The sequence below is a fragment of the Protomyctophum bolini genome, assembly GCF_963924005.1.
Source record: "Protomyctophum bolini genome assembly, chromosome: 2".
In the NCBI taxonomy this organism is placed as follows: domain Eukaryota; kingdom Metazoa; phylum Chordata; class Actinopteri; order Myctophiformes; family Myctophidae; genus Protomyctophum; species Protomyctophum bolini.
The window spans coordinates 35,127,006-35,150,705 of record NC_137863.1 but is presented as its reverse complement, the minus strand read 5'-3'; the positions used below and the strand labels follow the sequence as shown (position 1 = coordinate 35,150,705).

Genomic DNA, 23,700 nt, shown 5'->3' with positions numbered 1-23,700 from the left:
AAGAAAAATAAAGTTACCTGGGCACTTCCAAATAGACAACCCTGAACCGGCCATTCAATTAGGTGACGGGGGGGTTTGATCACACCCAGTGTGAAGTGAGCGTTGCCTTGAGGATATTCAAGAGTGTTGCCCCTATTATCATTAAAATCTAATGGCCCATTGGCCCTTAGATAAACTTTTTGTTACCACCGGCTCTGACTCCTCTGGTGTGATATCCTCATAGTCCTATAACATTTAAATAAGTGATGGCCCGGGTAGCACTCAGCATGAAAAGAGTGAGTTGATATATTTTATTTCTTGTCAATAAGGAACAAACCTTTCGGCTAGCCAGCCTTCATCCGTGGCCATCGAATGGGCCTTACACACCACATAAAACTACATGACGTGGAGACAATGCATAATATATGTGAGGCCACGCGGGTGTGAACCTGTACTACACCCTGTGCCATGTGCCATTAACATCATTCTCTCCATTGTACTGTCAAATAAAGCAAAAATATCTCCATAGAAAAATGTGTGCGTGCGTGCGTGCGTGGTCCATAGCCTTACTCATGGGGCAGAGCTACATCCCTACCTGCTTTCTCTGCACCATTTAAGGCCGTTTCCAAATGTTAAAATGTAAAAGACCAATATTATTATGAAGAAAACAAGATGGTAAGACAGCTAACACAAATAGAATAAAGTTTACCTTCAGAAAAAGCGTTGTTTATGACTTCTGAATGTAGGTATTTTAACATGTAATGTCTATGGAGTGACGTCACGTCAACACCATTAGCTCAGAAAAGAGGGCGGGGAAAGGCTGTGAGATAGACCTATTGTACTATACTACTCCGTACTGTACTGTACTACATGTATACTACTTCGTACTGTACACATTGCTGCAGCTGTGTCAATCAATATTATGACCTACTAATCTTGATTATTTATGAATAAGCTGCCGAATGACCTGCACTTCTCCTCTGCTCCAACTGCGCCGCTGTCTGGGGAGTCTCTCCACGACTACGTTGCTCACTCAACGGTGCTAGCACAGAGACAGACAGGCAAGGAGAAATGACACTAGCAATTCACAAGAACGTTGGTGTAACTATATCTGCGTGGGAATCTACGTATATATGTTATATACACAAGACACAAGTTTTTTGTTCAAGTAAAAAGAAAAATATGGTGCCTGTCTTCACACTAGCCTCATTCCCAGCCTTTTCCCTTCTCCCAGGAGGAAGGCCTGGTCACGACCTGATGCAGAGTGTCTACTAAGGCGGGTACATCCATCGTATAAGTAATTTCCCCCGGAAACTATCATTTTCGACCAATCACAAACCTCATTTCATGCACGTAGAATGTAAACAGATTTACAAAGCTGCAGTGTAATTTCCTTGGGGGCGGTATTTACGCCATATTCCAGTACTTCTGTTTAGACTTCAACCGATGTCTTACCCAGCTTGGCTTCACACCAGTTTCAAAGTTCAGCTTTTACCAGTTTTGAAGCCACGCTTTTTGATGTCTACCTTCATGGCACCTGGCCCAGTGGAGATATGCGCTCCACGGAGCGCATATTTGAATAATAAAAAGAATAATAGAAAAGAAACTCACCACTAATGGTGGTTCTCTTTGGCAATATGGTGACGGCTCCCACAGCAGCATCTTCCAGCTGGTGGATAGGGCTGTTCTTGGCGCCCCAACTGTCTGAGCCGATCCACAGGAAATGGCCCACCTGTTCTGCTCGCTTACTGGCATTCAGGAGGCCCCTGAAAACAAGTACACAACATTTTAGTCATACAGTATAACAGCATTTACAAACAGCAATTAGATAAAGGATACAGTATAAAATAAGACTTTGCACATGAATGAATCTTTGCATGATCAAGAAAGAGTCAGTTTTTATACTTGTTGCCTCCGCCAGGCCGAAGGCGTGGCCGAGACCATGTCTTTACACCTGTCCTGACAGCCAGAACAGAACCTCTGCCCCAAAGTTATAGCGCCACCAGGAGGCAGAGACACTTTTTTTACTACAAATTTTGTCACGCCAATCGGTAGCCTACACATTATCTCTAGTCATGTGATCAAGACGGATCTATCCGATTTTTCATATTCCATATTGATTGGCTAAGATTGCCTTCCAATGCCCAGGAGTGGGCCAGTTTTGAAAAAAATGCCTCAAATCATGAATGCAGCGTCTGATTGCTGTGAAACATTGCTGGCCCACTACAATAAACGACCTGCTCCGAGGACCGGATATGAGGTGCCTCAAGCACCTTATCGTAAAATAATACTTTATGGCTATAATGTAAAACCCTGGGAGCTCAAGGCCAGTGTGTGGACTTCATACCTTCTCATCTGTATATGTGTATGTTTATTCAGCACCTGTAGAATTCTTTAAGATGTGCATGCTTTCAATGTAATATGCAGTCACGTAAAAACACTAAGCTTTAAAATGTACAGACCCTGAACAATATGGTGAATATCAATCTCCGTTAGAAGGTCTCAGTATGGCATAGCATAAAAAGTCTGGGAGGGAAGTTGAAATTGTTGGCACGTGTAAGACCAATGAAAAGTTAACTTGGTACAGTATGTTGTTCGAGGGACTATCTATAATGATTACATCTGTCGAAACACTGTGGAGCATGGTAAAAAAAACCTGAAATGTTAATGACATAATAAGAGCAACAACAGTAAGAGTAACAGTAATACAATTAGCATTCCAGATGTGCTTTGCAACTCTTCCTTCTCACATTATTATTATTTTGCAACCCATTTTTTCACCCAGTGTCAATGATCTAATGTAATCCTGGGTGCTACACTCCTTCTGCCAACCTGGGGAGAGCAACAGACTGACCTCACGCTTCCTTCTATGCATGAGGAGTCTGCTTCTTTTCACCTGACAGGGGGAGGTTTTCCCTGTTGGATGTAGCGCGGAGAAGGAGCACAGTATTACAACAAGTTCCTTTCATATGAGGCGCCCCGGCCAGCCAGGGAGAGGCAGTATAGAGACCAGGACTACTGCATGTTTTTGTGAGGGTATCTACCTTAGGGGACACGGGGAGAACATGCAAACTCCACACAGAAAGGCCCTTTTGTCAACCCCACCCAGGGTATGGGCACTGATGGCGTGGAGGAGAGAACCACCCACAGTGTCCCCAGCGGGAATCGAACAAAGGATCTTCTAGCTGTGAGGCGACAGCGCTACCGATCGCCTGATTGTCGAGGTCCCGACGCTACAAAAAGCAACACTTGGCCAATCAAACCACACATCAGCAGAACCTGAGAACGAGATCGACTCCAGCCAACTTTGTTGAACTTAGTCTACTATAGCCTACCATGACGTCGGTTGTAACATAATTTATCAACGCTGCGTATGCCAAAATATGGGTGCACACCGGAATTACCATTTAATGTGCTCAATTTGCATGAGCACATATACATGCAAGGATTTGTGCTGCCTGTGCTGGAATAGTTTCATGACACGGAGAGGCATTTGAGGGAGACTTCAGTGCTGCAGGCAGCTAGAGAGACCCCAACGGGTAGGCTACTGCAATCTACAGCAGGCCCATGTCTTTCTCCAGTTACGGTATGTGCAATCTCCTAGCAGCTCGTCTCGTTTAAGGATAAACCCTGTCGCTTGAATGCCAAATGTGCTGAGCCAGTGCAAGTGGGGACCAGCGAGGCGAGCGGGGGAAACTTTTTTATTGGCTTTTTCCATCATGTAACTATGGTTTCCATACATTGTTTGATCGTATTGCAGTTCATGTCGCAAAAATGAGGGCGAGGCTTGATTTCAGAGGCGGTGCCAGATTTATTTCAGCTGTCACATTTATTAACGCTCGGAACGAAATAAAGGAAGGATCACCACAAAACGCCGTGCCGACGTCAGTGTACTCCAAAACAGACACTCGAATTTGAGGCTGATTTTACACTCCATTGATAAATGAAGGCCTATAAGAGTATACAACGCTAAAATTGACGTGAGATAAATAGCATTAATAATAAATATTTTGATCCACTGGCCTACAGTATACTTTTCAATGATACGTGTTGCCTATAGCCTACTCTATAATTTCAGGGGTAGGTCAGAGCGAGAGAGTGCTAGGGTAGCCTACATATAGGCATTTTATCAACTTACAGTTACATGATATGAAAACCGTCATTGCGAAACAAGAGATGCGTCTCTCTCCCTGTCTTTCTCTCTGTCTGTCTCTCTCTCTCTTTCGTTGTAATGGGAGGAAGAGAACGCATGCATGCAGGGCTGTCCATGCCTGCGTATAATGTGACCATCACCAGCCGTCACCACCATAATAATTAACAATTAAACAGCCTATTCAATTCATAGAGGCTATTGTAGACTACGTTACAACTTGATTGTGCTGTGTAAAGATATACTGGCCTGCCAGGAGGCATGCAGCCATAACATAACAGCCTACTATTGTATGCATTGCATTAGTCATTCAGTTAGAATTGATGTGAGAAGATCAAAAAATGTCATTAGATTACGAGTACTTAGCCTATAATGCCAGTGGTAACACTAAATCATATATCATTCTGATAATAGGGCCTACATAAACATTATCCTTATCAAAGAACAGTCATTGCAGAAAAGCTTTCCCTGGCAAACTTACTGTCCATGCATGGGTTCTTTCAGATAAACAGCTAAACATTGTTTTATTCCCAAGGTGAATCTTTTTTGTGTTTTTTTTTACCGTCATCCAACGGCAATTTCATCATTGATTAACGTTAGCTCTGTTGTTATGAAACCATCATATTGTGTAGGCTACGTTACAACTTGATTTTGCTGTGTAAAGCAATGACATTTATCTTTCTTTAAAACTTAAAATAGGCTCGTATATGAATAATATGAATAATAATATATAATCTACTGTACAAATGAGGAACATCACATCATGTCATTTCAAGATTAATACTAGAAAGTAAAATTATACAGTGTAGTAACATCACTTTTGTGTATAATTATTTTGACTTCCTTGTTGCAATGAACAGAACAGCCAACCAAATGGACGTGTGGGTCACGTTTAATTAAAAATGCAATTATTAGATCATGACATGCCATGACAAAAGAACGAGCTGACAGGGTAAGAATCAAACATTATTTTTATTTCTTTATTTGTCTTATCTGTAGATGCGGGAGCAACCGCATCATTGTGATTCGCTTTTGACGAGGCTGCAGCCTGCAGCTGGGTGCTATTGATGCTCTCTGACAGGCAGACAGGACGGGGGTGCGAGGCGCGGTGAATCCAGGACCGTGATTTGCCGCCCAAGCTCGACAGTGAAGTTACAGCAGGCTTCCTTCTCACAGTTAACCATTCTGTTTAGCTTTGTTTCATGAACCCTACAGTTTATATTCTGGGCATGTCATAATAGGCCAAAAGAAAAAACAAACCAATCTACAAGCTCACAACATGCAGCAACAAGAAAAATATAGTTTGTAGATATTTTCAATGAGGACATTTAGTGTAGTGGGGAAAAAGGAGGACGACAAAATAGACTCCCTTGGGGAACTTTTGCTGTGTCCCGCTTTGGATGTAGGAAAATCACATACCTGATATCCTCATCAGAGGTGAAGAGAATGACCGCCCTGGCGTACCGTGTGTCCAGGAGCAGACGGATGATTCTGTCAAAGTCGGAAGTGTTGTGGTCGTGAGGGATCTTCAGTGACTGGGCTATGCAGATCCCACCTGGAGGAACAAGAAAGCATATGGCAACGATAATTTCACTTGAATGACATGGGTACTGTTAAAACGTGAGAACAGTCGTAAAGAGTGCATATAAAAGGTTGTGCAGTAAAATGTGCTGCATTTGATGTAGTACAAATGGAGAAAAGCTGAGTTATTTCATGAGGCACAGAGGAGAGAGATAGACTTATTCATCTTCAAATTGCCTGACATTTCTAGAAAACTCCCACGTATTCTGCATGCAGGTTACATGTTGTGAGAAGAAAGCTGCAGAGAGCTCTAATGTCACTCAACGGCCTCCAAAATGAGCCAAGATAAATTGTGCTGCTTTCTGACATGCCGCATATTACCCAGCACTTAATTCAGTGCATATCATTCTGTTCCATTGATGCATAATTGAAGAGGTCTTATATTTTCCTCTTTTTCTTCCGGCTGTTCCCTTTAGGGGTCGCCACAGCGAATCATCTGCCTCCATCTCACCCTGTCCTCAGGCTCACCCTGTTCCTCTTTCACTACCTCCATACATCTCCTCTTTGGTCTTCCTCTTGGCCTCCTGCCTGGTCCAGTTCCAACCTCAGCTTCCTTTTACCAATATACAAATTACACATGCCATCTCAGTCTGGCCTCTCTGGCTTTATCTCCAAAACATCTAACATGCACTGGACTGTCCCTCCGATGTACTCGTTCGTTCCTCATCCTATCCATCCATGTTACTCCCAAAGAGAAACTCAATAGTTCTGCTTCCTGTCTTTCCCTCATACAACATCCTATGTTGTCTGACTACACTCTCACCTACCAATACTTTGCAATCATTCAGATATATAAGAAAATAATCACACCCGTGTGAAGTGAGGGGCGCTCTTATCATCATATGTCATCATACATCATGTCATTCTGGCCAATCACAAGTTGCACCCTCTCTTTTGTCTTCAATGTTTGTGTTTACACACTTTTGTCTTCAATTCTTCAATGCTTGACCAACTAGGAAATTGGAAAGGGACTTTCAAACAGAGTACGATGGAGACTGTTGGTCTGAATGCATTAAATCCTCTCAGTCTACTTTTCTAAGTAACAGGTTCAAGAGGATACTTCATAGACAACACAGAACACCTGAACTTATGAATAAATCCCAGTAGGTCCCCATTGTGCATTAAGGTGAGACACCCCAGGTGAAATCATGATTTTTCATTTTTTTTTTTTTTTGCTATTTTGCTTCCTAAACATGTTTTCTTTCAAACTAAAGCAAAATACACATTAAAAATACAGATTTAGATGTTTAGTTGGATAGTTTATTTTAGCCAATGACAGCTCGTTTTTCGGGGTGAAAAGCCACCATCTCTATTTTCATGATTGGTTGTTGGTACAAAGGAAGTGACCATATTTGGATCAGACCACAGTCAGCTTGAGGTCCAGACCTTTCCAATGATATATGCCATTATATGTTGTTGCCAAGGTTTGGATGAGATATTTTGTCTCAAAATAGTGGCTTCAAATAAAACGTTTTGGAATTTTACAATACAAATCTTTAAAGGCCGTTTTCTCAAAATGAGTTTTCCTCATACTTGGGACAAAGAATTTCCACTTCAGTTGAACTCACATACACCAAACTTTCCAGTCTTATTCATAACTATATTCCGCAGACATTTACACATGGATTTGTTGATATATCATTCACAGCCTGATTTACATCACATTTTATACCAAATAAATGCCGAAAATTGGGTTTTTTATGCCTGTTGACACTATTTTCTGATTTGTGGAGTGATAATTAGAGATATCAAAAATCCCATGTGTAATTTTCTTTGTCTCTAATGTGTCAACAAAATGAAATGATCATTTTGAACCTGGCTTTATCCGATCTTCAGATTTATCGTCCCGAAATGTATGCAAATTAGCGCATATAATGCCTAATTTGCATATTTAAACATATAATTTCAGAAAACTTGTAATACAAAAAATCTTAGTTTTAATATAAGTAATCAACTGGAGAAGTTTCATTGTGATAGCTATTATTTAACTTTTTTTCCCTATTCACCTGGGGTGTCTCGCCTTAAATGCAAAAAAGCGGTTGGTACGTATACGTATACTGTACACTTTCTGGGAATGTCCCAGGTTCTGGTCTTGTGTGATTAAAATATTTTTTATTAGCGCTGCCATCCAAATTTGGGGTGCTAGATCCTAGAAGAGCTAAGCTACTGAATAAGCTTCTCTGTGTAGCTAGAAAATGCATTTTGTTTAATTGGATTCACAAAAATCCTCCATCAGTGACTCAGTGGTCCAATGGAAAGGCTCAGTGCCAAATTAAAAGAGAGAGAAAATAACTTTAATGGCATCCGCTGATAGATTACCTGCCCAGGGATCTATCGACTGATTTATAAAGTAAGTGATTCATTGGATTGGAGAGCCCGAGCTGTACTCTTGCAATTTGCCTTCTGATGTGCCCATGTGTGATATATATTTGTGTATATTCTTTCCCCTAATGAATAACTGACTGTATTGTGTATGTGCTGCTCGCCATTTTCTTTTTTGTTTGTTTGTTTTGTTTTTGTGCTTTTAGTTTTTCTTGTCTGTTTTATTGTATTGTGCTTTTAATTTATACCTTTCTAGTTTGTCTCACTTTATCTCTATACATTTATGATTCATCTTTATGTGAAAACTAAAAATCAATACATTTTATTTTTTTTAAGCTGGTCATACGAGGGGATAAAAATAAATAAATAAAGTGTTTTTGATGAATGAAATAGTGCTTGCACAGTGTGCACTCTTAATAAGATTTTCCCAGCTTGATCCCTGTACAATCTCTCTTCATCTCATCTCAGAATGACAGATACTGGCACTTATAATAACCATAGGGATTTCTAACCCATCAGTATGCTAACTCCCATACTGCATCTAAGACAGTATAGAAACAGAATAAATATAGATGGATGTTTGAGTACTGAAACTGTGTTGCAAGAAAATACCCATCTTGGGCATTTATCTCTGTAAGTGACGGTCGTATATCATAGTGGAAAGCACATTTTAGCTGATTGCTGAAACCAGGGGATTTGGAAACAGATTTGTGAATTGACCCGCAGGAGTCAGTGACACAACAAGACTAAAATACATTACATTTCTTGTTTAACAGATGCCATTTTAGTCATTCTCACTGTATATTGTATTAATTTCTTACCATTCATGCAGTGCAACTATGGTGGCACAATGTTACCATGTCAACCACATTCCCACACTGTATGCTCTCTGCCTGACTGCTTGTAATAATGATACAGAATAGGAATGTACAATGAATGGATATTATCTACTGTATAATAATTAATAACAATATATATATATATATATATATATATATATATATATATATATATATATATATATATATATATATATATATATACACACACACACACACACACACACACACACACACACACACACACACAGTATGGCTGGTGTATGTACTATCAACAGTAAATATGACAATGAATAGGTCCAGTCTGTCAACAGACTTCAAAAGTGAATATCTGGATGAATATGGTACTGTATCATGTACACTTGTACAGTACACTGTACAGTTTATCAACAGTTTATTTGTATTTAAATGTTAATCATACCACTTATTCTGTAATGCAATGCTCCTACCAACATGTGATTGGTTAGCCGATTTGCTCGTTTACATAATATGACGTATGATTTCCCATCAATGTCAATGGCGTTTAATGTTTTGATGTTTAATTTACGTCATATTTAGAGGAGTTCTGACCTCATTTCTCCGTCCATTGTCAATGGCAAATATTGAGACGGGCGGGGACAGAATTTTGTATGCTTTATTGAAAAAAATCATTAAAAAACTTTGATGACAAAAAAGAAATAGATTTAGCAGACATTTGACCGGAATTCCACTTTCATTGTCAAATCTTGAGACGTGTGGGGACAAAAGCTGTTTATAGCAGGGGCTAGCTCCCCTTAATAATCAGTGTTTGGACACCAGTGACAAGGGACTAAAACAAGGGACTAAATTATTTTCGCTCCTATGCCACCAAAATGTGGAACGCCCTACCAACAGTCATTAAGACATGTGAATCCCTTGACTCCTTCAAAACCGATCTCAAAGGGCACCTACGGATGGCTGCAATTCGAAACTGGCCTCTGTAAAATCTGAATCCCCCCCACCACCCCCCCCTTTTCCCCTCACTGTATATGTATCTTTTCCCTTTTTGCTTCCTATATGATGAATTCCTGTTCTGTTTTTTAACTACATAGAAGTGTCTATTTGTAGGTCTCTAAATGTTTTGATGAATTGAACAATGTGGACCCTGTTGTAAACAAGTGTAATGCTTAATTGGGTCGTCCACTCACAGTTAACAGTCTTTGTATTGAGTCTGTGCTTGAAATGTACTGTAATTCTACAAACTGTTAATACATATTTCAATCAATCAATCAATCAATGTTATTCACTACCGTTCAATAAGGTACATTTAAGCGCAGTCTAGAAGGGTCCACTGTAGACTGGTTCCCATACCTCGGGAACCCTTCCATGTTATCGTGGAGGAGATAAGTCAGTTTCTCCAGAGGAACCACAGTCATTACCTCGTACCTACCTTGTACCAATCATCCAGTGTAGGATCGTCTATATGAATCCAAAGCTTGAGTATAGTCTTTCTCGCTATGTATAAGAGTATTCCAACCAATTTGGCGTGTCTGGTCCTTGCACTGGATACCTTGAAATATTCACTTCCGTGGTCTCTATTACATCTGCATTACATCTAGCTACACGTTTAAGCATTTATTTCATATTTACAGTACATGTCGATTTCAGCTCTGACACTTATTTCGGACATGCTCTAGTTAGTATGTGAAGCGTCTGCCTGTGCTATTAACTTATTTTCGATTACAAAAAATGGTGAAAAGCTGGATGTTGCGCGATGGCAGGCTCTAAGTCAAATCTAGTCACATTTGCAGCCCCATTTGTACACTCTCCGAGTACACTGAGGATTTACTGGGTAGGGATCAGCACATGCCATGTTTTGCAGAAACTCTGCATTGTAGCTACAACAGGTACTGTGCAGTATCTCACCCAGACAAGCAGCCACTGCTCTGGAACAGCAAAACCCCATGGTTATATTTACTGCCATGTGTGGACAGAGACGATCTTGTTAACGATCACCAAGTGACTGATTTGACAGGATGTCGATACAAGGAGGGCATTTATTATAGCACTATCAGTGGGAGCACAAATACTCCAGCTTTCAATAAATCATGACCCACATACCACTGTGAACACGCCATGAGTCTGCCTCTTATCACCTGCCCCAGGAAATCCACATTATCTGCAAAATGATATTTCGCTGTTACTTATTTAAAATCTCAAGTGTTCTGTGTTTCTGTGCTGAGGAATATGTCGTTTGCCGGGATCAGTGATAATGGTGACGACAGGTGGGGGTGAGGGAGGGTGAGTGGCAGGCCACATACTGTAGGTCACAATTATGAAAAAGGTGATCCATGGCAGACCTTTTCAGTTGACTTATGTTCAGTCAACCGAAACTACACACATAAGCCAACGGTGCGTTACAAGTCTGCCTCAACCCACGGTGCAAAGTTGAAGCAGTGCTATGATGCCACAGCCAGAAACGGCCTCTGCACACTAACAGGTGTACACGTCTTTGTCTGCAGAGAGTGTGCTAATGATTGCCACTTTGATTGATTGGACAGGCAGCCGAAACAGAAAGCCACATCTAGCTATATCATCATCGACTGACACGGACAGACTCAACAGCCAGGGGCGACATGGGCACTTTGATAGAAGAGTACCGACGTGCAGATCAAATCATGAGCATCTATTGGGCCAGCCAGCCAGCAGACCAAGCAACCAACCAAACACCCCTAAACACAATCAATCATAAAAGCACGAAAATAATGGAACAATAAAGGTATTGTTAAGCCGTTAAAGGCCATGAAGCAGCAGGAAATTATTTTTCTTCATATCGGTACACAATATACTGCATTTTGTCTTCTGTTTGCAGTGCTTGTGAAATAGTTTAAATCATTTTCTACCCATCACAAGATAAGTGTGATTTCTTCAGCTGAGAAATGGGACCGAAATTGCCAAAGTCTGATTCTGATTCTCATTGTCACCAGTAAAAGCAACAAGGTTACTTTTTTTCCATTTGAGAAATGACGGACAAAACTAAATAAGCCTGACATTGTGGCGATAAACACTGTAAACAAAGAGCTCTATAAACCTGCATAATTACAGTACTTGACAACACGATGGATAGAACTAGGGGAAAAAAGTAAGAAAGTGAAGGTACAAATAATTATAGCTGCTGCACAGCAATGAGATGTGGCTTGGCATTTTGAGGAGGAAGAAGAAAGACTAATCATAGCAAGAGGAGGAGAACAAATGAGACAGAGGAGGATCCATCGGCAGACGTGTCTGGATCAAAATGTTTTAGGTAAACCTTGAAGTCATGTATGTCTAATTCACTAACTGAGAGAAAGAGCTGTCCAAGCACTAGAACTATAACAAGAACTGCACATACAGTACATATACAACTGTACATAAAGCATAGATAAAGCATAATGTGAGGATAAAAGACAGATATCATGTCTATCAGGTTTTGAATTCTCACAGAAGGGGAGAAATTCTTCTCAGTTGGAGAGTGTGCCTGGTAAATGTATGAAACACTGCATAGCAAAGAATTAACTGCAACGGAAAAGGGAGATTGATGATTTCCGTGCTTAGGTCTGTCTGGCTACGCTGCACTCAGTGTTATCCAAGTCAGAGTTAGGTCACATTCTCACCTAATACTTCGGTAGACTCAATGCGTATGGGCGGAGAATTTTGGATTCTTGCATATTTAATTTGCTGCGGTTTGCCTTCACACTGTCATTCGCAACAATTGGAAACGCAGCAGGGGGGACCTTTATCAATGTGTTCCATTCATAAACTAGCCTACACAGTGAAATCTATGGTGATAAAATTACACTCATAACGTGCATGTGTCGTGCCGTCTGGGACCCCCCCCCCCCCCCCTACTCACTCTCTCTCTCTCTCTCTCTCTCGCCACACACTGTTCTTTTGGGCATGGAGGCACAGCGCTGAGCGCACTGATATAACTCCCCAGTCCCCACACAGTGACAGCAGTAGCACTCCATGTTTACGGCACGCACAGACAGACAGACAGACAGACATTAATGTACACGTCCTCATTTCGATCAGGGCTTCAGTCTCCTGTGGTGGCAAAAAAATGCAATGCAAAAACACTATGGTATTGATTCATTGAATGTAGCCTACTAGTAGATGATACTCTACACTCTAATTACCACCTGTTCCTCACTGACAAACTCATTAGAGACTGCCGACTCATGTGAACCTATTTCAAACTGTGTGAGTTAACTATAGAATAGAGTCCATTTAAGGAATGACCATCTCTTGTTACTCCTGAAAGTATAAAATATGTGTGGGGAGTGCTGGGGGAAGCTCTGGAGAGAGACACTAGACTCTCTCCGGTGTGATGACATATACAATAAAAGAATGGAGTTCGAATCCTGATGGTTGAGTCCTGCTTCTTCCTGATGTTGTTTACTTACTAATAGTGAGACCATTAAATTCCATTGCACTCCTCATTCAACCACGTCTATCCACGGTAACGGGACATCTTTGCGCTACGTAAAATATGCCTTCTCCGTCTCCAACTGTGTCCAGCTCCTCACCCGCCACATTGTTTGCTTCATTTCCTTTATTTACTGCAGATTGCATTCACACCTGCACCGAATCGTATTCAAGTGCGATTGCGAAACCCCCGTTTTTGCTCGGAGTAAAATGCGGTTCTTTGATACGCATTAGGATTCGAATGAGCCTTCACACCTGCCAAACGAAGTGCACTTTCTGAAAATGCGCAGCAGGATTTGTTTTAATCGCAGCAAAGCTCTCTGGTGTGAATGTGTGGAAAGGGAAGGAAAAATAAATGAATAAATAAATAATACCCTCCAGAAGACATATAGTAACACATAACACCAAGAAGCGAAAGCATAAACCTGATCTATTCCGACCCTTTATGCGGACCCAGTGTGATTCAATTGACACGTCAAATGCAATTAGCCAGCTGATTAAAGAGATCCTGTAGCACATCAATAGGGGTGGGTGGTGTAGGTGAGGGCGGAATTACAGCAAGCAGGAGTCAATTAAAAGTGACACAGGGCAGCTGACATGTCTAATAATTGGTTCTCCTCAGCAATTTGTTGGAGAAATAAGGCTTATTATCATCCCAACTCAAGTCAAGCTTTTACTTGGTATGAATTACCCCGGTCATTGTGTTTTTTGAAAGATTCTACAATGAAGCTTTAAGTCTTTGTGTGGCCCTTTATATTTCAATTTGATTGTTTGGGGGAAGAACCTCAGTCTACAGTATAATCTACTGCCAGTGGCCTTATGGCTGTGGAGCATGTGGCACCATATGAAACAGTCTGTGGTTTGGGTAACTAATGGTTGTTGATGATTCTGCAAGCTTTGCTGACACAGCCTCCCTTCATCATATTATATGTCTTGAATGGAGGGAAGTTCACATCCACTGCTCCACAATTCAACTCAGCTGAGGTCAGTAAAAGATCCCATACCAGGCAAGCAGTGATGCAGCTAGTCAGGCTTATGACGGCTGTACCTCTAAATAGAATAACACTAGTTATTCTATTTAGATCAATCAAGTACAAAATTCCGTGTGGGGGTCCCCAGGGGGTCCCTGGAAGTTCCAGAATTTCCATACCTACAGGAACGTGCCCAGGGTGCCGGCCCAGTTCCGGTGAGCCGCCCCGCGTCAGAAACGGTCGAGAAATAATAATAATAATAATATCTGGGGGTTATATAGCGCTCAAAGACACTTTACATGTGTTGGGGCCAGGGGGGGGATCAAGAAAAACTTTATTAGAAGAAACAAACAATTAAAAGAATAAAACCAATAAAACAGTGCATATAAGAAGTTTTTTTTAAATACTTCAGCTTGGGAATGCGATTGTGAACATGTTAACAGAGTTAACGTGTGGGGGTCCCGGGGGGTCCCTCTACTGTACTGTACTGTACTGTCACTCCTGAAATCATCATATATACAGTTAATCGGACAGTACTATTGATGTATTGTTTTATTTCTATTGTTGTTATTCAAGAGCAATCAGAATTCTCTGTGAATGAAAATACATTCAGGGCACTTTTCATCATTACAAATAGCAATTTATGCCATCCTCACACCTGCTGCATGAGTTGCAGCCCTGGGTCTGTACTGTGTAATTCCACAGAGCAAATGCCATTGCCTGGGACGTCTCTGTAAATTAGTACAGACTACAGTAGCAGCACAAAAAGTTAAATTGGAATAAAAATATGTCATCGTCTCCGCAACACTTGGCAGGTCAGAGATGCAGAAGCAAGAATCTGTTCATTAGCTCTGCAAGAATGAAAGGTGTATGACAACTTTTGTCCCAACAGCAATTAGGCTCGGCCAGCCGCTCGGGTCATGAACTGGACTACTATTATTTTGCTGATAATGATTATTCCCAGTGACACATTTGAAATGCTTGTTATGCTGTCTGTCTGTCTGTCTGTCTGTCTGTCTGTCTGCAGTGTTGGGAAGAGGAGCCAATCGCATCACCCCCCAGGTCATCATTGAGCAGGCCACCATTGGGAAGGTTAAGAAAATTATGTCTGACCCCTCCCATGTACTATACCCTGAGTATCGGCCAATGCTATCAGGTAGGAGGTACGAGGTCCATGCATGCAAGTATAATAGGTACAAGCATTCCTTTGTCCCTCTGTCAATCACACTCCTTACCAGAGTTCTTGCAGAGGCCGAGGGCAGACAGGGTAGGGGTTGAAAGTTATGAGGTGAGGATGTTCTTCTCCTTTTTGCACTAGGTATGTTGGTGTCACCGTGTGTGTGTGTGTGGTATTTAAATGTTGTACAAGTCACTGTGTACCTTTATTGTATTGTATTGTATTGTATTGTATTGTATTGTATTGTATTGTATTGTATTGTATTGTATTGTATTGTATTGTATTGTATTGTATTGTATTGTATTGTATGCTGCAGGGAGGGTCCTTGGGGTCAGAGACACATTTGAAAGTGCTTTGAAAATGCTTGGACGCAACCACACATTTCAACGGCCTGTATGCAGTGTGGCACGCAACACCCACCCAATCAACTCCTGAACAGTCAGTTTGATTGAGGTTGGCTAAAGAATTACAATCACTATTCAGCTGGACAAATCCTTATAGGAAGGAAAAATACGGTGGAAAGGCCAGCATGCATAAAGGGCAACAGTGAAGGAAGGCAGACAGTTGGCAGATCGGTGAGCTTGCCTTGCATATTGGCTATTTGCGGACTGCAACACCATTGTATGAGAAAGTATAAAATAGGTCATGTATTGTTAATGTTTTCATCTTTCAATCTCTCCCTTGTGTTCACCTAGTTAAATGGCTCCCGGCCCAGTGAATAACCTTTGGCTGACTAGTAAATCCTTTAGTATAAAGTATAGAAGCTCAGGTATATGCCAATGTGCTTCCTTCTGGTAGGTCAAAAATGTCCTATTCCTTCTTATTGAGTTTATAGATGATTGAGCACTGTGCCGCATGATGGGAGCAACCTTTTACTTTAGATTATTCACAGCTGTGTATAAAGGCAATCAACCATGGTTTCTCAGACTGCTAGGATGCAAATGTGCCTTCAGATTTATACAGTAATTGGGTGTGTAATGGCTAAGAACAAAGGTGAGTGATTTATTCTTTTTTATATATAGCCTATGCAAGTATTCAAAACAAATTGCCATGCCACCTTATATGAAATTCAATTTGAAAATTACATTATGGTAGATCAAATACTCACTCCCAATTTTTATTGAACAAATGAATAATACATTTTGACATTTGCAAATGCAATGGTCAACTCAATGGCAACCCCATGCCTGAGTGCATAATGCATATGTATATAGATTTACATTTATCAGTGTACGGATGTCATTTACTTTCTCTCCATCTCATTTTTGAGAATTATATTAGGTACAATTAAATGATAAAAAGGGTGCAGTTCTATGAATATCAATTTGCCACATAGAATAAGTGTATAAATGTGTAAAAACTTCAAAACACATGTGGGGTAGATGCTAGGCATAGCCCACACCTTTATCATGGCTGCATTCATGCTGTAGAAAGTGTAAGATCTAAATCTAAACAATGCTTAATGTAACTAATAGAATGATATGAGGCATATCAAATAATGACAGCTAATGAGGATAAATTGCTATCTTTCGTGACAAGGTCCATGGTTTTTGTCAGATCTACTCTGCTTAATGGAATTGAATTGAAACTAGTTGATTGTGAACTTTCTGCATGCAAAAGGTAGAAATAGTCTTTGCTTGCATGTGCAGAGGACTGTTAATAAAAAGGATACATAAAAACACACAACATATCATATCCAGATAGGATACATTAAAGTGTATCACACACACACACACACACACACACACACACACACACACACACACACACACACACACACACACACACACACACACACACACACACACACACACACACACACACACACACACACACACACACACACACACACACACACACACACACACACACACACACACACACACACACACACGTATATTGTACTGCTGTTAGTGTTATCTAACTCCTAACCTGTATGTTCCCAGCAATGATCTATCAAATTCAAATCAATCAAGTTGTTTTTAAATTGTGTTAACTGATTAGACAATAAGTTAGTAATGAATTGTGAATTGTATTGTAATAATTTAAGACATTATAATTACTTCCTTTTTAGAGAAGAAGCTATAGCCTCCACAGCAGTTTCAGGCAAAGGATTTACTTTATTGTTAGCGACAACGTTTCAATATCACAGGAACCTCATCAGGTCAGTACTATTTTGTAGAGACACTCTTAAGGGGGCTGTGTCCTCAGAAGGTGTTTTATGATCAGAGGATCGCTTTGTACAGTATATCATGTCCAGAGCACTAACAGTTCAGTGTTTATTGACGCCTGCAACGTTCAAACCAATCGACCATTGCTGTGTTCGAATGTCACGTCATCTGTGATATTAGCACAAATACACCCTTGCTGTAACAACGGTAAATGGACTTTTTCTCATGGTTGTGGTAACGATTCCAAGTCAGGTCATAAATTACGGGGCTGTCAGACACAGCAAGGAGGATCAAACATGACATTGATGAGTGCCACTCTAAAAGTTCAACACATTTTAGCTTGAAGCTTATCCCCAGGCTATTCCACCAAAAATATGCAATGTGTGGCGCTAGGAAAGGAGCACTTCAAATAAATGGCAGGCAGGTGCTTGCAGCTCAAAACAAATGCTTTCTGTGGACACTAATGCCCCTAATGCAATGCCAATATCAAATCAACTCATAATAATCCTGGAAGGGTTGAATGCTCCCTGCATTTACCCTAGAGGTACCCAAAAATCACATACTGTACAACTGGAACCGTAAACAAAAGCATATAGGCCTACATTATCCACCCACACATTGTCATTGTCATACAAACATCACAGAGAAATAAAAGCACGCTGGGAGGTCTAATAGCCTAGTTTTTCTCTTTTGTTATTTCCATCCCTTTTTAGTAGATGGGAAATATAATTCCACATGCACGTGGGATGTTTATCACCTTTAATCCTTGAATTTAAATTCACTATCTGATCCCAAATGGATTAATATATATTTTTTAAAGCAAACCTTTCCCCCTTACAGTACAATTTATTCAAATTTTATTAATGTCTGGAGTGAAATACTCCAAAGCAAATGATTTGTGATAGCGTTCCTTACAAGAGACAAGGAAGCTTTGAGAAGGAAAGGACATGGTCACGTGACTGGGCTGCGCCATGACACTTTCATGGAGGCTTTCATAGGAGCCAAACTACACCCGGAAATTCGGCAGAATGCACTGGAGTTAATGAGAGCCCAGTGACCAGCTCATGAAAAAATACTATTTCTGAAGGACTGAGACCTCTTGTACAGTAATCGCTTCTGGAAAACAACATAAGATATGCAACACATTATTGCCTGCTGTGTTGCTTTTCGATGTGTACACTATGATTTTATAGAGGTATGGTATCTAAAGAGCACAAAGCACTTTTCTGAACGTATCGCGAGACTTCCCACCGTTTCCTGCCTGACAGTCAAATCTCGCGATACCTCCGAGCCAGAAACGATACCTGCTGCTGTTTAGATCCTCAAATAAAATGATATACTGTGCACTCTGTGCACATCAAAAAGCAAGTGATTAGAAAACAACCTGTGATATGTCTTCTTTTATATTCCTGAACCGATTATATGACAAAGGTCTCAATTGTTCATAAATAATGTTTGTTATGAGCTTATGACGTCATCATTTAAATAATGAATAATTATAAAAATAAAAATAAATGAACAGCATACACAGCCAAATAGAAAATACACAAAAGCAGCTTGCTTGATTAAACATTTTTTTACTTTAAGGCAGCATCGGCTATACAATGATGCATTCGCAACTGTCAGCACACACTGGGAAGTGGGAACAATTACAATTACTATTACTATTACTACTACTACTACTACTACTACTATTTATTTTTTACCCCTCCTTTTTGGGGGGAGGCCCCTGGAGGCTCGATTGAAACATATATAAGGCCGCCACTGCTCCCATGAAAGTGTCCATGAAAGTGTCACAGTCACATGACCATTTCCTTTGGAGACAAGACACATTTCTACTGTGTAGCAAGAGGACAGAGCAACAACAACCTGCTGTATCGCCGACACACCGATTCCATGCGATTGACTGGTTTGGATAGATCACTTTCATAATCGTTAAGGCTGTGCTTACATCGGTGGACAGGGAACAAGGCGAGGTCATCCATGTGAGGAGGCTCTCACACAGCTATTGATTGACCTGTAATTCCTGCTGCTAGACATGGAGTGTGGGGGGGGGGATCCATCACAATGATGTCACCTATACGATACATGTACAGTATGTGTGAATTCATACCAGAAATGGGGGGAAAAGTACTCACATTTCTTACTTAAGTAAAATAATGAATAATGCCATGGAGAAATACTTTTACTGTTAGAGGTAAAAGTCCTGTAATCAAAATGTACTTAACTTTTTCAAGCTAAGATTTTCAAGTGGCCAAAATAGATTGGCTATTTCCAAAAAAGATATTTCATAAATTTTTAACACCAATACTTTTGTACTTTTTAAGTCAATTTTTAATTCTGGACTTTTTCTTTTAACAGAGTATTACTTCTACATTGCAGTATTGATACTTTTACTTAAGTACACAATGTGAGTACTTGTTCCACCGCTGACTGTCTGTGTAATTCATATATCTTGAGAACCGTCCGATCGACTTCTTTGCCTAGGGCAGAACAAATTACCTCAGTATAGCTGACACAGAACCCCAGGCTAGGCTAGACTACAGCTTATTAAATAATGTGTGTTATTTTCATTCAGGATATTAGGCAGCTGTAAATATAAGATAGACAGAGGAGGACACTCTCCAGGGACTATTTCCTCAGCTATACTTTTCAAAACAGCCAGTGGATTAAAGGACAACTTCACCCACTTTATATACGGTACATCTGTATACTGTACATCCTCACTACTGCTCAAGATAAAATGGTACCAGGTCCATTTTAGTTTCTACTTGGTCTGTGTCGATACCCGTCTACCAGTGGCATCATCGTTAGGCAGATTGCCTTTCTCTTTCTTTTTAACAAAATTTCAAATATTTTATTTAGATTTGTATTAACGTGAGAACAATTTGGCTTCCATTATAACATACTAACTTTCCAGAAATAGAAACCTGCAGTTTTAATTAGCTTGCAGGATTCCCCATCGATGATGTCACTGGTAGGCGGGTCCACTAAGACAAAGGGTAGACGAAATGGTACCGTATCATAAAGAGCATTAGTGACTTTAGAGATGGGCGATATATAGGCCAACACATCATTATCGGCCGATGATAGTTGTTATTTAATCGGCATAGGCCCGATGTAAAACAACCGATGTCAACAACCGATGAATGCCTAATGCCTGTAGCTAGGAATAGAGCAATTACTTAGCGGCAGTGATGGTAGTCAGCCACATATCCATAAGTTGTTGAACAGCAAAATGTGCTAAACTGCATTTATTCATGACGACAGCAGCATGGTGACTGCTAGCGTTTCTGATAAGCTAACCAAACAAACAGCTCAGCGTTGCCAGATATGTGTTAGAGAAACAAGCAACCAGGTCTATGAAAATAAGTAAAAAATAAACTATAGGGCTAACTGTCAAACTTGATTGTCGAATGTTGTTTTTTTAGAGCAGTGGTTCATTTTCATGTCAAGGACCCCCAGCAACTTTACAGATAATAAAACAAGCCCAAAGTAGCAGTCTTGGCAAAATGAGCAGACATGTGTTCAAGCTACAAACTCTAGCTTATCTGTTCAAGCTACAGACTGTAGCTTGAACAGATAAGTTGACAATATTAAATATTAGGTATTAAAGTTAATTCTGGCTTGCCTAAACCAGCAGTGCAGATAACCTGCTACATGTATTTTTCAGAATGGACTTCTGCTGCAGAAGACATGTTAGTTTTTTTAGTTTTTGCTTTGCTTTATAACTGTTTTGAATTGACTGTTTTTAACTTGTTGTACGGCGACCTTGAGTGCCCTGAATGCGGAATCAGTCACAAGATGTATTTATATTGGCCACATATCATTGAATGCCCTAAACAATTATAAAAGTCCATAGACTTGTCTGGCAATCAATTTACCCCATAAGTGCTCTAAAGCCCATAATAGACTTGGCTGCAACATGACTTCATTTCCAAAAGCCATGCATTGAAGGGGATAGCACCCCTAAAAAACTGTTATATTTAGTATTGGATGACCTACCTCAAGCAAGTTTCAAGTATCTTCAACTTGACTTCCATAACATTATTGAAATCCAACGGCTTCCTCAGAAATCAGACAATTGGAAAATGTATAACATACGTGAGTCAATGGGCTAAACTTGACAGATCATGGTATGGTCCTTTAAATCAGATTAGAATTAATGATGTAGAAATAGGGATGTGCACACTATCTGAGACACTGCCATTGGTGCCTGTCCAGGTAATAATATTAAAATGTCCAGTAAAGCTTGGCCACATAATGTGAGTATCTCATTCTACCATGCGTGCAGAGATGCAACCATTGTGCACCTTGTCATCAGGCATACGCTGGCACTATATTATTATCTGTCCGTTAGACACACATCTCTAATGGCTGTGTCTGTATCACTGTCTCATGCTGTATTATATCAGACCTTGATCAGCAAACATGCATCAAATGATACCATGAGTGAGACAACACAGATCAATCAAACCCAGCAATTTGCCCCAATGAAAACCAAAGCAAGTTGCTGAATACCACAAAAAATTAAGAACTGTTGTTCTGGCAGCCAAAACTAGTATAGGGCACTATAGAATCACAGAACCGATAGCAGTTGCACTTCCTGCAAAAGTATTGCCAACAAAAACAGAGAACATGAGTTACTGTATATCACGGTAGGGTCTACTGCATAACCCGCGTTCCCTGTTATTTAATCCAATATTCTATGCTGTCTAGATTGTTTTATTACCTTTGGAGCATACGCCGAAGTATTTGCAGCTTTCAACTACGAAAATCCGGCGAAATATAGTCAGATCGTTTGATGAGAAAAACCAGGCGCCATGACAATGCGAGACAAGAACAGTCTCCACAGCGTGTTGTAGTGCAAACAAGCCCCCCGTTCACTTGCATTGAGCCAGTGCAAGGAAGCTTCCTACAGTAGCACTGCCCCCGGAAGTTTGATTTCCGGTTTTGTCATCATAGGCCGGCCTCGTCACCAGGTCAGCGACAAATCCACTATTTCTTTTTAATTATTTTAAAACAGCGAATTAAACGCAATTAACAAATAGCGGTTTTAGCGTATTAAGCAGAGCTGATCATTGGATTAAACAATTCAAGGCCAGCAAATTATAGACTCCACTAACATTTTTTCTTTTTGTTTCTCCTTTAAATTTAGAGTAGCCAATAATCTTTTACCCCATTTTTCTACCAAATTCAGTCATTATGCCAATTAATTCCTCTCCACACACATTTCTGTGTTGTCACTTTCTGCTGTGACTCACCTGGCAGTGAAGCCACGAGCACATAGGGCCTTTGTCCAACTCCTCCCGGCCAACACTTCCTACTGACAGGTGCCGCCCCAGCCCATAGAGAGTACGTGCAATGACCAATATCACCCTCGCCGGCCCGGGCTTCCTCCCCCGAACACTGGCCAAAAGGGTTACAGGGTGGATTGTTATACAACCAGCAAGCTATGCTCCTGATGATAGCAAACCTCTTAGCCTCCAATATAGATGGCATCCATGTTGTTCATGTTGTTCAACTGAGAGTCCTGTATCAGTGGAGCAAGGTTTATAAAATGTGAACTACTAAAACTCACTTGCAAGAGTCAATATCTGTTTTATAATCCACGAAAGGCTGACTTCTTGTTAGATATAAGGTATTTAGTACAACTTAAAAGTCCAAATATTGGCCATATAGCATCCAGTCAAACACTCATAAAAAGCAAAGGACTTGCAAAGGATTGCTATCTTGGCAGCTTACCAACTCCTGTCACTGCCCCACACCCCCATCGCCACCCAAACCCCCAACCCTCAGCCAGCTGAATTACCTCAGAATTTATCTGTATTACCCGCAACTAAATATTGATTCATTCTTAGGTTAATCTATGTCCATCTGAGAGAGCGACAGGCGGAATTATGGCTTTGATCCACTCTGACCCACAAATTATGGTGGTGAGTGTCGAAACTTACAAGGTTGAGGTGTGCGATGCAGCGGCTGCTGGAAGCCAAAACACTGTCCAAGGAAAATTATTATGAGTTCAGGTACAGTATAATACAAGACAAAGTGCTGCACAACAGTGTTTCTAAAACTGAGGTCAGGACAT

At 40.5% G+C, this 23,700-nt stretch overlaps 1 protein-coding gene across 1 annotated transcript in view; it reads right to left on the bottom strand.

Moving 5' to 3' along the window:
* Positions 1-23,700, bottom strand: part of grm7 (glutamate metabotropic receptor 7) — a gene marked incomplete at both ends in the record, with an annotated part of 255,270 nt that overhangs the window by 110,625 nt on the left and 120,945 nt on the right. Inside the window, 2 exons of the mRNA XM_080776272.1 lie at positions 1,591-1,745; positions 5,549-5,684. Of these exons, the coding sequence (XP_080632398.1) occupies positions 1,591-1,745; positions 5,549-5,684 (291 nt within the window). The remainder of the gene's footprint in view (positions 1-1,590; positions 1,746-5,548; positions 5,685-23,700) is intronic.